This window comes from Sturnira hondurensis, unplaced genomic scaffold (assembly GCF_014824575.4).
Source record: "Sturnira hondurensis isolate 20B ecotype Veracruz unplaced genomic scaffold, ASM1482457v3 Scaffold0021354, whole genome shotgun sequence".
In the NCBI taxonomy this organism is placed as follows: domain Eukaryota; kingdom Metazoa; phylum Chordata; class Mammalia; order Chiroptera; family Phyllostomidae; genus Sturnira; species Sturnira hondurensis.
In genome coordinates, this window is record NW_028093985.1 from 13,517,328 (window position 1) to 13,532,130 (window position 14,803).

At 39.3% G+C, this 14,803-nt stretch overlaps 1 protein-coding gene across 15 annotated transcripts in view; it reads right to left on the reverse strand.

Moving 5' to 3' along the window:
- Positions 1-14,803, reverse strand: part of MEF2C (myocyte enhancer factor 2C) — a 159,751-nt gene that overhangs the window by 25,043 nt on the left and 119,905 nt on the right. For 11 of the 15 annotated variants that reach the window (XM_037032006.1, XM_037032004.1, XM_037032005.1 and 8 more), the window contains 3 exons: positions 12,280-12,423; positions 4,719-4,905; positions 2,504-2,551 (listed from right to left, as the gene is read on the reverse strand). In XM_037032006.1, coding sequence (XP_036887901.1) covers positions 2,504-2,551; positions 4,719-4,905; positions 12,280-12,423 — 379 coding nt within the window. Of the gene's footprint in view, positions 1-2,503; positions 2,552-4,718; positions 4,906-12,080; positions 12,219-12,279; positions 12,424-14,803 lie in introns of all 15 variants that reach the window. The other 4 variants (XM_037032012.1, XM_037032017.1, XM_037032014.1 and 1 more) reach the window with 2 other exon arrangements.

The following is a 14,803-nucleotide window of genomic DNA, read 5'->3' on the forward strand; positions in this document are numbered from 1 at the left end:
TGCACCCAGACACTGCAATTGTACTGCACTGAGATAAGGAGTGTAGGCACAAGCAACCACTAGAGAAGTTCGCAATTCCTTCCGGAAGAGACAGGAGGGGGTTTCCTCAGTGGCTGAAGTGAATTCTGAGGGAGGGCCAAAAGGGCTCAGGGGCCTGGAGCAGGAGTACTAGGAGTGCACATGGAAAGCCAAGGAGCTTCAGCGTTGTTTGCAAAGTGGAAGCACAGCGCAGCTGTTAAGAGCCAGGACTCTGCAGACAGATGGCCTGGGCTGCAGCTTGGCCAAGTCCTTAACCTCTCTGTGCCTCAGTCCCACCATCGGCGGAAGGGCGTCATAGGAATATGTATTTTAAAATACTTTTAATTTTACTTTTCAAGACACGTTTAGTTTTAAAATGAAAAGACTGCCATGAGAAAAATGAGTTACTCTTTGTAAAGCACCTACTCAGAACTATTTAAATGTTTGCCATTAGAGTTGGAGCACAGGCTCCTTGATGGCAGTGGCAGAAAGTAAGAAGGTTTAAGACTAGAGAGCAGGTTGGGACAGAGAAAAGAGGCTCACGGCTAATTGTGCAAGATCTGGGAAGCCACTGCTGGATTTTAGGCCGTCGAATGATGTGCTACAATTAGCTTAAGGATTTGATTTGAGAGGGACTAATCAGTCATGGACAGAGTGGAGTGAGAAGCAGGGAGACGAATTAGGGGACCTGGGGGGTTGGCCTAGGGGAGTGGGGTAAGAATGGAGTGAAAGGGATAGATTTAGGAAATACCTTGGTGGCAGAGCTAGAAATGTGGGGAAGTAATTCTCTCACAACTACACAGAAATTGTGAAAATTATACACTCATGACTATAAGATACAGTCAGCAAAATATAGTATTTATTAGCATGAGGGTGGAGCAACTACTTTCCTTCCTGTTTCCTTTGACTGTTTTTTGAAGTAGAGGATTCTCATGCTTATGGCAGGCGTCCTGAGGTAGGAGGATACATTTGCTAAGCTCACATGATTTTTTTAGTTCAATGACCCTGTAACCTATATGTGCCCAACTTTTTTGCTTACACGAATGAGTATGTTCTCTGTTCCTCGAGGGCCATGGAACTCAGCAGACTGTCAGGGAATTGACAATGACAGCATAATTGAGCAACCAAGCACTTCTGATGTTTAATACAGGATTCTAAAGCACTCCAGCTGTTAAGCAGTACTAAGAGGCCACTTCCATCAAAGCTGAGAAATTCATTCCCCCCACTCCACGTGGTTCTTTACTACTTCTAATAACTTTCAAGACCATTACCAGCTGTTCCCATAAGAGTAAGCAAACAGATGCAGCAAGGCACTGGATAAAGTATCATAACATATATACCATTTTTCTTATATTATCTTTTTCTTGTGAAAACCCAGGTCTTAGTCCCCACCACTCTTTCTAAGCATGGTGCTTGCCAGAGACTTGAGTCTGAGAAAGAGTGGTCTAGTTTGCACCTGGTTCTGCAATGTTGAGGCAACAGCCACAAAGTATTTTTTTGAGGGGAAAAATGAACATTGCATTTCAATATTCAGCAAAATAGCAAATTGTTTACTCATTAACTTGACTCTCACTAATTTAAAAAGAGAGACAAAATAAGTAGCAGTGCCATTGATTCTGTTTATTAACTCAGTATATATTCTAAAACTCTTTATTACTCACTGAATTAGGGAAGAGCTAACATCAGAAGTGAGAAACATTATCCCTACATGGATGTGTTTATAAAAATGTTTTTATATGCCAATTTTCTTTATCTTCTTTCTTATAATTAGTAGGCTATTATATTTGACCCTAGCAAAATATTTTAATTAGGCTACCCAGGGACAGTTCAATAAAGTTGATTTTTTTTGACATTTCAAACATAACCTTGTGTCATTCATGCCTGCCTCCTACTATTTTAAAAGGGTAGCATGTTCCAGCTTTTAGGAATTACCATGGTTACTTGTTACGCCAATTGTGAACTGCAGTTAGCATTAAGAAATTTTGTGCGCTGCTCTGCCTCTGTGTTGGAAGTGCCATCAATACCTCATATCAATAATATGAATGAATATGGAACTCTGGGGAAATATGACAGTGAGACAATTGGTCCAAGTGGAGAATGTTCTTAAAAGCTGAAATACATATACGTGTTTTTTTGGATCCACACTATATTTAGATTCCGTAAGAGCTTATTGTAACTGAATATGGTTTTAGTTTATTAAAATTATTGTTGAATGGTTATAATCCCACCTTCCTTTTTTTTTGTATTCTCTTTATAGGAGTTTGGTACTTTTTTGGGTAGGAAGTGAGTCACCTTTTATGTGAAATGATTAACCAAGACCCAACGGCAAGGCTGGCTAAAGGCACTCATGTGTCTTGGGTCCATTTTTCATGCCTCTCACAGACCTCTCAACTTTACTTGGTTCAAAAGATGTATTTCTGGCAAATCTCCCAGTAAAGGACTCCTGAACCCTGATATATGCAGCAGTACAGTCATCTCTACTCACCTGCACTGGTGCCTGCACCGGATGTGAGGTCTCCACCCATCAGACCACCTATGGATTAAAGAGGAAAATCAAAAGGAGGGAAGCTAAAGGTCCCCAGAACAACACGCTTCACCCTTAGCCACCTTGGTATTTTGTCCTCTCTCAAGAGTCCTGCATTTTTAAACTATTACCTAAGTCAGACGGCTGACATTTGTTTTCTTGTGACATGCTGTGCTCCACCACTGACATTTTGCAGAATCTTTATTCTCAGAAAAATTACTTTAAAGAAAATTCAGTCTTGAAATGGTCTCTGAATTTTATCTTATTTTCAAATCTAGTTTTTCCTAAGGGGATATTCAATTGAAAGTAAAAATAAAAAGAGTAAGGTTTACTACATATTCAGATAACCATACATTTGATGTTTAATTCTTTATAAATATATTTTATACATTTACTTTTGTGCAGTGTTAATTGTCCAGGATTTTAGTCATTTCATAAATCTACCTATAGTGAACAACCTCATTTATTACCTGACTTTTATTTATTGGTACAATCAAATACGTCTCACTGGCCACAAATTTAGAAACTTAGGCTTATTCATTGCTAACTTAAGAAACTAAGTTGAAATTTGTCAAGATTTATATGTGAGCATTGGAGTATTTCAATAAGATATTAAATATAATAATTACTGTTAGTTGTTAAGGAATAAGATTTAGCGAAAAAAGAGACCAGAATAACAGCTGATTATTTCCTAATTGCTTCTAAGTGATACTCTATAATTATTGGTAGGTTATGATTTGGAATTAGAAGAAAATGTTTATTATTTGTGATTAAATAATATTTTGGAAATAAAGCATAAGATTGTTTAAAGTAAATGAGGCTAAGTTCATCTGATAGGAAATTCAACTGCATTTGAGTGTGATCTGAAAGGAGCACATGGTTATTAAAAATTTCTATGAAAAATTTCAATCATATTTCTAAGTAGAGAGAATGGCCTAATGAAGTCCTTTATCCACCTCTTTCAGACTCAAGATTTGTCAAGATTTTTTAATCTGGCTGGTTTTGATTTTATTTTCAATACAGAGTTTTTGTACTAAATAGAAATATATGTTTCATTTTAATCATGACAAAGATACTGAAGTATTCTAAAAAATTTTCTTTTGTGAATAAATCACTTTTAATACAGTTATGTGTGCCTAAGATATTAACATTTTCCTATGAAATGCTTTTAAGAAAACAAAATGTAAATATATAGTGGTTTGCTGTACATGATTTATAAATGCAATTATTTATGTGGTCCTTCTTTTGAAAATATGAAGGGCATATAAACATACACTTAGTTTCTACTGTGAGTCTGGGAAATCAAGAGGGTATTCTTCCCTTCAAGTCTCTTTAAACCCAGTGGGGAAATAGATGCACCCTCAATACAGTACCTGATATGTTTTCCTTGATCTGCAAACTAAGAATGGTTAAAGTTTCCCTGGACGATAATTTCTTCTCTATGGGACACTGTGGACGGTACCACAGTAAGGATCTCCTAGACGTGTAGAGACAAATCTGTGGCAGGTGTATAAGTCTTTATGACGTGCTTAACTTATTTCTTAACTTATTTCTGACTTAGTTTTGTTTTTATTTCACAATTCGTATAAATTATGCTATCCTACCACCTTTCCTTGCTGCCTTAAATCCTTTGTGGTATAAGTTACTGTATAAATAAATACAAATTGACCATGGGGTATATTGTAAGAGAACACAGGGAAGGTTTCACAGAAGAAGTTATGTTTGGGGGTGGGACTGAGGGTGGGAGGTGGGGGTGGGTAGGGCAGGGGAAAGTGGTGTTGGGGAAATGAGACAACTGCATGCGAACATCAATACAAAGATAAAAAAAACAAGACGACATTATGCCCGGCAAGCAGGAAAAGTGGATTTTAGGCAGGACAGTAGCAGAAGCAAAAACACAGAGACAGGGTAATTGACATTCTGTCTGACAAAATTATGTGGTTAAAATAGAGCCACAAGAGGAGACTGGTGACAGATAGGCTGAACAGATAAATTACAGATTATACGAGATTTTGAAAGATATGCTGATGGAGTTAGGGGTTATCACGTTGAAGATCCAGCAGTGGAGGAACAAATGAAAAACTGGAAAACTCAACATCTTGTAGATAAAATGGCCTTTTGACAAGGGTGGCTTCTTCCAATGATTTGTTCCCACTGCATTCTTAGGGAGACGTACCTGTGTTACCTGCACTTGGAGGTCGATGTGTTACACCAGGAGACATACTATTCCTCTGCAGAGAAGGGTGGGCCAGTGGCAAAAGGTTGGGGTTTCCCAGTGAGCTGACAGGGTTGCTGTATACCAAACTGTTATGGCTGGACACCGGGATGGAGACTGGCATCTCAAAGTTGGGAGGTGGAACAGCCTGTAGAGCAGGGGAAAAAAATGGGTTAACCAAAAAGAGACTAGAAACAGAAGCTTTCAGGCACCGCCAGCCTTTACTTTAAAAAAAAATTCAAATTCCAAAGTTCTTGGTGGCTAGAAGACCATTAAAAAGAGCTCTCAAGATGCTCACATCATAAATTGATTTCTTTCAGGTGCTTAGAACTCCTTCTATGCAACCATTAGAAAACGTTTCACTTTTGTCTAAAACAAAGCCCCATTTCATTAGACTCCATTGTCTTTGAATTCCATTCTATTAAGTAATAATTGTTCATCTGTGATATCTGAATCTGGTGCCAGAAATGACTGCAAAATCAAAGGTACATGATTGGGATGACTTCACAGAGAAAAGGGAGGATTAAAATGCAAACCAGAGCTTTCGGTTTAATTGCTTATTGAAGCATATTTATGCAAAAGTTTAATGATATAAAATCATCCCAGGCTTGTGAATAGCACATATACTTTAATTACTATTTTTTAAAAGTCTGTCTTTTGAAAGTAACTCTGAAGATAATAGACATTTTAAGATACCAGATCCAACAGAGCATATGTCATTTAATAATTCATATTTTAAAATGATAGTTCAGATATATGCTGCACTTCACATTTTTGATATAGTAACACTGACAAATGGCAAGGCCTGCATTTCAAATGACAGAGTTGGCACATTTTTAGCAGCTGAAGCTGTGCGGCTATCTGATTAGAGTAATCGGGTCCCAATTATTGATTTTTTTGATATTATTTTGGCACTATAAGCAAAGTCATGCTTATTTTTCTGCTTGAACTAACTACCTACTCATAGTTGCAACCCCCTCTTTAATATTATAAAGGAAAACACTGTGCAAATCATATTGCCAGAGGGCTCATGGTGTCAGACCACACGGCATTCTTAATATAAAATGGATGTATGTGTGGATCTGATACGTATATCGGGGATGAGTGTAAATAGAACATCCCCCCTCAGGTGTTCTCAAAAGAGCCACGGGCAAATTGAAGTGCATATAGGCATGTGGTTCAAAGACTTTTGTTCTTTTTATTAAACTGTTTTGTTCTATAATCCCAACATCGGCTTTCCGTTACTGGTTGATTGGCTGGCCTGCAACGCTCGTCAGGCTCTGCAGTAGTTCCGTGTTCCCCCCGGGGGTGATTACAGTACTCTTCTCTACATCTGCCATGCTCCTTCTACTTCTTATTCTTTATTTTTCCTACTTCTTTTCCTTCCCATGGTCAGGATGTGTTGATATTGACAAAAGTACATGTTTCAGAAGTCTTTTCTTTTACATCTTGGATTCTTCATTGTTTTAGAGGAAAATAAAATAAATGCCCAAGTGCTGTATTAACACAGTTGTTCTTTTTAAAAATTTTTTATTGACTGATTTTGGAGAGAGAACAGAAAGGAGAGAGAGGAACATCAATTTGTTGTCCACTTATTTATGCATTCATTGCTTGCTTCCTTTTTAAAAAAAGTATTTATTTTTTAGAGAGGGGAAGGGAGGGAGAAAAAGAGGGAGAGAAACATCAATGTGTGGTTGACTCTCACATGGGCCCCTACTGGGGACCTGGCCTGCAACCCAGGCATGTGCCCTGACTGGGAATCAAACCTGCAACCCTCTGGTTCACAGGCCTGTGCTCAATTCACTGAGCTATACCAGCCAGGCCACAGTTGTTCTTTATTAGGCTTTATAAATGGTAAATAGGGTACAAAAATAATTTTATACAGACACCATGATATAATGGAATACAAATGATAAGATAGCAAAGAATGAATATATCCCCAAATTTCCAGAGACCTTTTAAACAACAAAAAATATTAGTGTATGCTATAAAATAAATGTCTGTAGAGTAAATAAAATATTGTATTCCTTTTTACAAGACCATATCATAAGAATCACTGTAGTATACCTGAGAAAACACAGTCAAGTAACTGTGCTACAGCTTTTCCATTTGCCCCTCCAGAGTCACTGTGCACTCTGCTGCCTGCTCTGGGCCCAGAGGCTGGCCCTCCAGACTCCATCCACCCTGTTCACCTTGCCCTCTGGTTTCAGCTTGGCCAGTGGAGGTACTGGCAGAAGTACAGAGCATGGGAGGAGAGAGGTCAGGGTGTTTCCCTACAGTCACATCCCTTTGCTGAAGGTAGAGGTTGCTGTCTCCTGATTACTTTTCTTTGCTCGTTTCTCTTCTATTATAAAATCAATTATGATGTTGGCCAAATAATGTCTCATTTTATCAAGGTGCTAAAGTTTTTTTTTTTTTGCTTTAACGTAATGCAGAACCTAGTCCACTTTTTATTATGTGCATTGAATATTTTTTTTCAAAAGAATTTTTAGGGAGACACAGTGCTAATACAAAAGTATAAGCTTAAAATTTACTGCATGTTATTTATTGAACAGGCACTGTACTATATAATTTATATACATGATATGATATGACCCATTCAACATTCTCTCACTGCAGACATGATTCTTCCCTTTTAAAATGAGTGAGATTAAGTAAGTGGCTCAGTGTCATCTGACTAGTAAGTAACAGAGCCTGTTGTTTTTGCTACTAAATCACCTTGCAACACAGTATGAGTTTTTGGGCAGAAAGAGAATTTGCCATCAGAAATCATACCATGAAGTGAGTAAGAGAGGGATGCTAGTAGCTTATTATTTGTGACCCACAAACATAAGGAACTGACTGGTGCTAGGGATGTGGGTGAGCATCGTGTTGGAACGCAGTCTGGGCTCACTAATGGCCCTTCTGAGACTGATGTCTTGGGGAAAAATAAACCTTCAAGTCTCCCTGCTTCTATAGTTCCTTGGATTCAGCATTGTAAAGCTATCATTTGTTTACAAATTTTTAAATTTATATTTATTCACTATTACTACTCATACATGCTTAACTACTACTGGATACCTAAAGATCAGCTATAAAACTACTTGAATATTCTATAGCATGTTGACTATATTTCAGTAGAGAGCAAAGCCTCTTTCCTTCCCTCTCCTCGGTGATCACATGCACATCGAAAATAAAGAGGATTATTAATAATTATTAATAAATCCTGAACCACCCTAATAACCAATTCATTGAATGTCTCTCTCTGTTTTTCCCTTCCTCAACTACGATCCCCAAGAATTATTCAGTTTCTGGCATTCTGGACTGTAAACACTTTAACAATGATGACCGTAAAAACTCTCTGTAACGAACTACACAGCAGTCAGATATAATTCTGATATCAGAATATTCTTCAAATTCTCAAGTCATAAAATATGCTAACAGTCTTCTCATTTTCTCTACCTTTTGCTTGGTGCCCTTATCTGCATCAGGAATTGCCTCGATGATTTTGAAACCAAATTATAAGCATAAAAATGACCACATGGAGAAGATAGCTCAGGGAATCAGAAAGAACATCAGCCTTCATATCAGAAACCTCAGATGAGTCCAGCCTGTGTAATAAATTGCCGTTTAACCGGGTTAATCACTTAACCTCCCTGGACCTGACCTTGGACCTGAAGTGACTGCACCCATAAAGAGGCCAACCAGATCTAAATGTTTTAGGCAAAACAAAGGCTGCAATAATGTGTAAATATGTATAAGAGGCTGGTGTTATTCTTTTCCTTGTTGACTTTTCAAAACTAGAGAACTTAAAAGCATTGACAATAAAAAAAATTGTTTAAAAAGTTAAAGCCAAAAAGTAAAGACTCCAAACTTGCAAAGATGTCAGGGCCAGACTCCAAATTTCAGAACATTCACAACAGGAAGGAAGATGGAATTTGGGGTGATTAAGTGAAAGGCTATAGGCAGGACTGGCTATATCATTAGCAGGTCCCAGGGCAAATCGAAAATGTGGGGACCCTTGTTAAAAAATTAAGAGTTTCAAGATGGTGGAGGCACAGCATTTAACTACGCGTGGCCCTGTAAGAGCAGTGCCCTGTGTGACTGCACAGGGCAGATGCCAGTGACATTGGCCCAGCTGTAAGAGATACGAGCACGGCAGCTAAAAGTCTTTCAGTTTCTGTCCTGAATAAACTGATCATGGTTACCGAAGCGAGTCACTGTGGTCAGAAAGGTATCTGAACTCTTATCCAAAAGCCACTATTTTCCCAAACTTACCACAAGGAAAAGTCCAATAAAAAGTCAAATAAAATATTTTTAATAAAATATTTTTAGCTAATAAGCTCTCTTTTATTCAGTGCGAATGATTGAACTGAATCCTTTTTAGGGGCCACTAATGACACCCTTACCTTTTGATCAACCGTTACCGGTCTGCTGAAAACTAGCAGAGAAAAAAGAAATCACACAGCTGTGATGACTAGAGACTACCAATCGCTGTATCCAAATTTCCTCAAGGCTCCCTGACCACTCTAGTAGATACTTCTCATTGCCTCTCTATCCGCAATACCTCAGGCCTCTTTCAAGCACCTACTCCCTAGCCGATGTCTATAGAAACGACATTCAACATAAAAAATATAGGTGGTCTCCCACTCAGCTTCACTCTATCCACCAACCACCCCTCAACTGTACTTGGGTCCCTCAGCAGCTCCTTCTTATTCTGATCCCATCCTCTTCCCTTCCTTGAGTTTTGCCATTTTATCTCCATTGTATCTATGTGTTCAATCTTTTATTTCCTTCCATCAATCTTCCTCCACATACAAATAATCTCAAGTGCTTTTGCCTTTGACCTCTTCTTGGTCCTAGTTGGAGTAGGATTTCTCTCTCTTCACAGTCCCTTATTGGAAGAAAATAGAAACTATTTCCACTTCCTCCCCATTTGCTCTCAACCAGTCTTGCATCCACCCCTCCTTCCCCCAGCCCATTTCCTAACTCCTGGTTCCTCAAATGAAGCCGTTTCCTCCTGCTGTGCAGCCTGGCATGAACTGTGGCAAACGCTGCGTGAGGAAACGCTGGTCAGCAGGATTCCAAGTCACCCATGAGTTGTTTCATGTCATTGAGGAATATGCGCATAAACTGCGTTTGTACCAACAGGTGACTGCAATATTAAATTTTCTGTTTTAAAAGAAAAACTCTTCGAACTAGGTCTTTGAAATAGAAAAACAGTCTTGTAATGTTTTTAAAGAGGCGGAGACACTCTCTACACACAAAGGGCAGAGTGTCCTTGCCCTGCCGTAAATGTTTTAGCAGCTGTGGAAACTTTCAACAAAATTTACTTCCAGCAACTGAAAGCGATGTGCGAAAACTGGGCTTTTCATCCTGGAGACTGAAGCACTTGGGAAAGAAATGAAGACTTGGAGGCGCAGCTAGGAGCTGTGCGGCTCCTTCTCGCAGCCCTGACTCCAAACTCTGATGTGGTTTTTCATCCCCCACCGCACACCACTGCACCTCTTAAGAAATCGTGTATCCTGATTTTGAACTCTTTACATGACAGGATGAAATACTGTGAGGGAATCTGGGCATGTGTCACGCCTCTTTCCCCGTAAAGCACGGGAAAAATGAACCGATGTACAAATGCCGGCTTTCTCCCAGAACCCCTGGGGTTAAAGCTGCACACGTATTTAGCATCAGTGCCTTGAAGGGTGATCAGCAGTATTATATATATGGCCCCCTTCCTGACTGTGCCGGGGGTTTCTCCTGTCTGAGACACCTCGTAGGCTTCACCTTAAAAATCTTATGTTCACAAACCTTTGAGGCCAGCAGCTCCAAACCACTATTGAATAGCAAGAGAAACTCAGGCCATAAGAATAAAAAATTGGCCCAAAGGAGCTGTTTCTTTCCTTCTTCTGGGCAAGGTAAAATCCCAATGGATATTCTGTCATTTAAGAATTCTGGGTATAACAAGCATGCATCGCAGCATCTGATGGGAAATGTTCCATTTGATAAAGTACCCACTGTGGTTGTTCTGTATGTCGTACTCGGTTTTTGAAACCTTTAAGAATTTACAGCGTTTAGCCTTCCTTCAGGATACGGGGCAATAATAATTCTGATTCAACAAAAGCTCCACTGCTGATAATATTTCACCTAATGGAAGAAGGCCTATATTTATGAAGATAGAAAGTCTAAGGGCCACACATTTTCTGAATGTTTTAACGTATTTAATTCAATACAGGTGACTGTGCACCTACTACTACATGTAAGACAGTGATTTATCTTGTGAGTACACTCGTGGGTTTTTGTCCCAAAATACGCTGCGCCTGCAATCGCAGAGGCGCATTTTCACTGCAGTCTCTCTCAGTGCTCAGGGGGAGGCTGTTGGGTTAAGTTACGAAAAATGTCCTTCTTTTGAGAAAGGAACTCATTACCCACTGAGGAGCCCGTGTACAAGGCGGGTGCAGACACTAGCACCGGGTACTCAGAAAGCACGAGAGCCTTGAGCTGCATCACGTATGCCACACAATTAACATTGCTCCACTGACGGCAGAATATAATGAAAGGGACGTCCTTTCCCCCTCTTTATATGGGCAAACAAAATAATACATGCAGAGTTATTTCTCTCAAATATCTGGCAAGGCGTGTGATTGACTGTTAGAAATTCTTTGACTTGGTTAAGACACAATTTAGCCGATTGTTAAAGCATGGAAATCGTTGGTGTAGGCAAAGCGAATATCTTGATGAAGCTTTAAAATCACCCCAGCACACAAACATGTTGAAATCTTACCATTAGGTTTTCATGCAGTCTGTTTCCTTGCAGCGAGCATTAGCTTTAACCCTTCAGTGCTGCTGCTGAATTTCATGTGTTGGGAGAGGGGCTGAAGCTTTATTCCGAAATAAGCTTTTATTTGGGCGATGATCCTCAGTTTACATGACAGGACTACAGTTCCACTTGTGTAACTGGTCTCAGTGATATATATGAATACATATGTATTTTACAATGAGTCTTTAAACTCGCTGAGAAGGAGATTCTAGTGTTTCCCTAGTGCACTGTGATTTGCGTGCACTGTGCGTTTAAGAGATTGTGTAAAGTCAGGGTGTGCCACATAAATCTTTCTTTCTCTTCCTCCTGTGAATTTTCTACTTCCGAATGAACTCGATGGCAACTTGTTTAGATTACATAATTCGAGCACGAATTAGGGGTTTGCTTTCTACATGAACTGCCGTGGGGCGAGATGGCTATTTTATTGCTTTGACTTTCCAGTGCTTCTTAGACCAAGCCATCACTGAAAGGGTTAAGGTATGTTACTGCAGCAGTTATCAGCAGACCAGCCATCTACCTTTGGTACTTACAGGAATTTTATGACTCTTGATCATATTATCAAATTCTTCATTAATTTTTTTGTATTTTTCTTCAGTGCGTGGGGTGAGTGCATAAGAGGAGTCGGGATCGGGGCTTTCACAGCCTTTGTTTTCTTTCTTGTTCAAGGCCTGCCAGGTTCAGAGAAATATCAAGAGTAAAAAAAAAATGAAGGGCGTTTTGAGTACTTACACACAATCTTTGCCTGCTGATCATTAGATCAATATCTTCGTTAATTTTCCTGTACTTGTCCTCAGACTCAGGGCTGTGACCTACTGAGTCGTCTGCATCGGGGTCTGGGCTGTCACAGCCATTAAGGCCCTTCTTTCTCAACGTCTGAAATACACAATTCAGAAAGTTCAATCCCAGACAAAGGCTGTAAGAGACATTCAGGGCTGTTAGCAGAAGTTTAAGTGGTCCAGTATCCCAGGTTGTTATCACATATCCTGTATTACATTAGGGTAAAGAAACCACAGAAAGAAACTGAGTCACTTCAGTAACACACTCACTATCAGTGAAAGAAATAAAGGCAATATTCCTTTTGCAATTATATTCCATCAGTGGACAAAGGCAGTACGAGGGCTGAAGTTTCATGGGACGGAACTCATGCATGCTCCGAACCTCCAGCGCAGGGGTGTCCAACTCTTTTTCACCAGGGGCCACGTCAGCCTGGCAGGTGCCTGCAAAGGGCTGAAATAATTTTAGGACTGTATAAATGTAACTACTCCTTAACTGTAAGGAGTTGAAATTACATCCGGGCCTTTGAAGGCAACCTCGAGGCTGATATGGCCCCCGGTGAAAATGAGTTTGACACCCCTGGTCTAGTGGCAGACAATCACAGAAGGACACAAGGAAGGTGGGAAATTACAACACTCTCTTTTCCCACAGAATAATTAGAAGCCAGGACGTTACACAACAATTTCAGAAACTCTGATCATGACAAAAGCAGAAATGCCGGAGACAGACCCTTAGTTTAACGTAATGGTTGGCACTGATAGTGCCCTGCCCCGCCTTTGGGTGTGCACTTGACAGGAAAGGCAGCAAGATAACCAGTCTAATATTCTCATAAAGCACCTGTTAGGGATGTTCGGACACCACGATCGTAAGGAACATCACCTTTGTTTTGTCTGGTTAGAGTTCTATATGTGTGAAAATGTGTACTGAAATTGATAACGCTGAGAAGTTTTCTGCCTAAACATAGACTGAAAGAAAAGTCAAAACAGCTGAATTTAGGGCTTCACTAACACGAGCCGAGTAAGGAAGCCAGAGAGCCCTGAAAGTCGGTAACTGCCAAACTAGCAAAAGTTCCCCCAGGTTCCAGCTGAGCAGGATCATCCTGAGACTGTCTCCTGACACATGAAAGTGGCAAGTCACTGCCTTGTCTTACACCTCCTGTCTCCTGCACGTGGGTCTGGTCTAGTCTCAGCTGTCACAGGAGGATAAATACGCATGTAACACTGCAACAAAAAATATGAGTCAGGAGTCCTGAGATTTCTTTTCTTTTTTTTTTAACTGATGGTTGTCAACTTAATTGTACATGATCTGATTTACAGAGATAATGTTATGTTTTTAGAGATCATAAAACTTCTGATTAATCACATAGATTGCCATGTTAATTATTAATAGACAAGCAACATTTCTGAATTTTCCAGGTGCTACCTAAATTATTACAAAGAGCTGTGCACCTAAGTGTCTCTCATTAATGGAAAGTTCAGCAGAGCTCATCTTTATTAAAGACAGAATTCACAGACAAATACAGCTAAAACTGTGACATCAAGCTAAGGAATTCAAAGCTGAGATAACACTCCATCTTTAATTCATGCAATTGGAGAAAATAAATAAAACAACATGAGTTTAAAAGGGGTGTCAGTCTTAAAAATTTAAACTCCCTGGCTCATATCAATGTGTAACAAATGTAACATTATTTAGAATTAAATTCTGAGGCACCAAAGATTTTCACTTAATATCAGAGTAAGGGAAGTACCATTTCTAATGCGTTTCTGATATACTGTGGCTCTGTAAATATTTATTAATGTTATAGTGGTAAAATATAACAAATAAACATATGGTTACAGCTTATTATGTCGTAAAATGTTTGAATATTAAAATGAATATTTTGACACAAGATGATAAAATATACATTTACAATCTTGGGGAATTTATAATTGGTGGGGCCACCTGTCCCCCCGTCGTGAATCCACAGTCATCATTTTCACCGGGAATAAGTACTCAGAGATGGCTCCACAATACTTAGAACAATAATTTTCTTTGCTAACTTAATTCCTTTCATTTTAAATTCTTTGCTAGCACTATCTCAACCACAAAGAGCATACTTCTGGGTGAAAACTGCTTGTTGTATTATCATGTGTCTTTGCTTTGATCTCCGGATATCCCTGAGCTTTCAACAATAATTCCTGAGGGCCTTATATCGTACTCCACATACTTTTCCTAAAAATTCACTTATGCAGAGAAAAATATGTAAGATCAAAAAAAATCTGCTATTTTTCAAACTGTACCTATATTCCTATAAGGCATGTTAAGGATGTTCTTACATAAACCTTTCACTTAAAGTCTTATCCAGACAGATTTTTGAGGGTGCGCCTGAATCTCTTATCCAGTAAATCTGATCACAAAAATCACGGCTGTTTTGATGCGCAGATTTTTGACAGCAGAATGCAAGGGTTAGAAGAAGCCTAGCGACTGTCGTGGCGGTCCA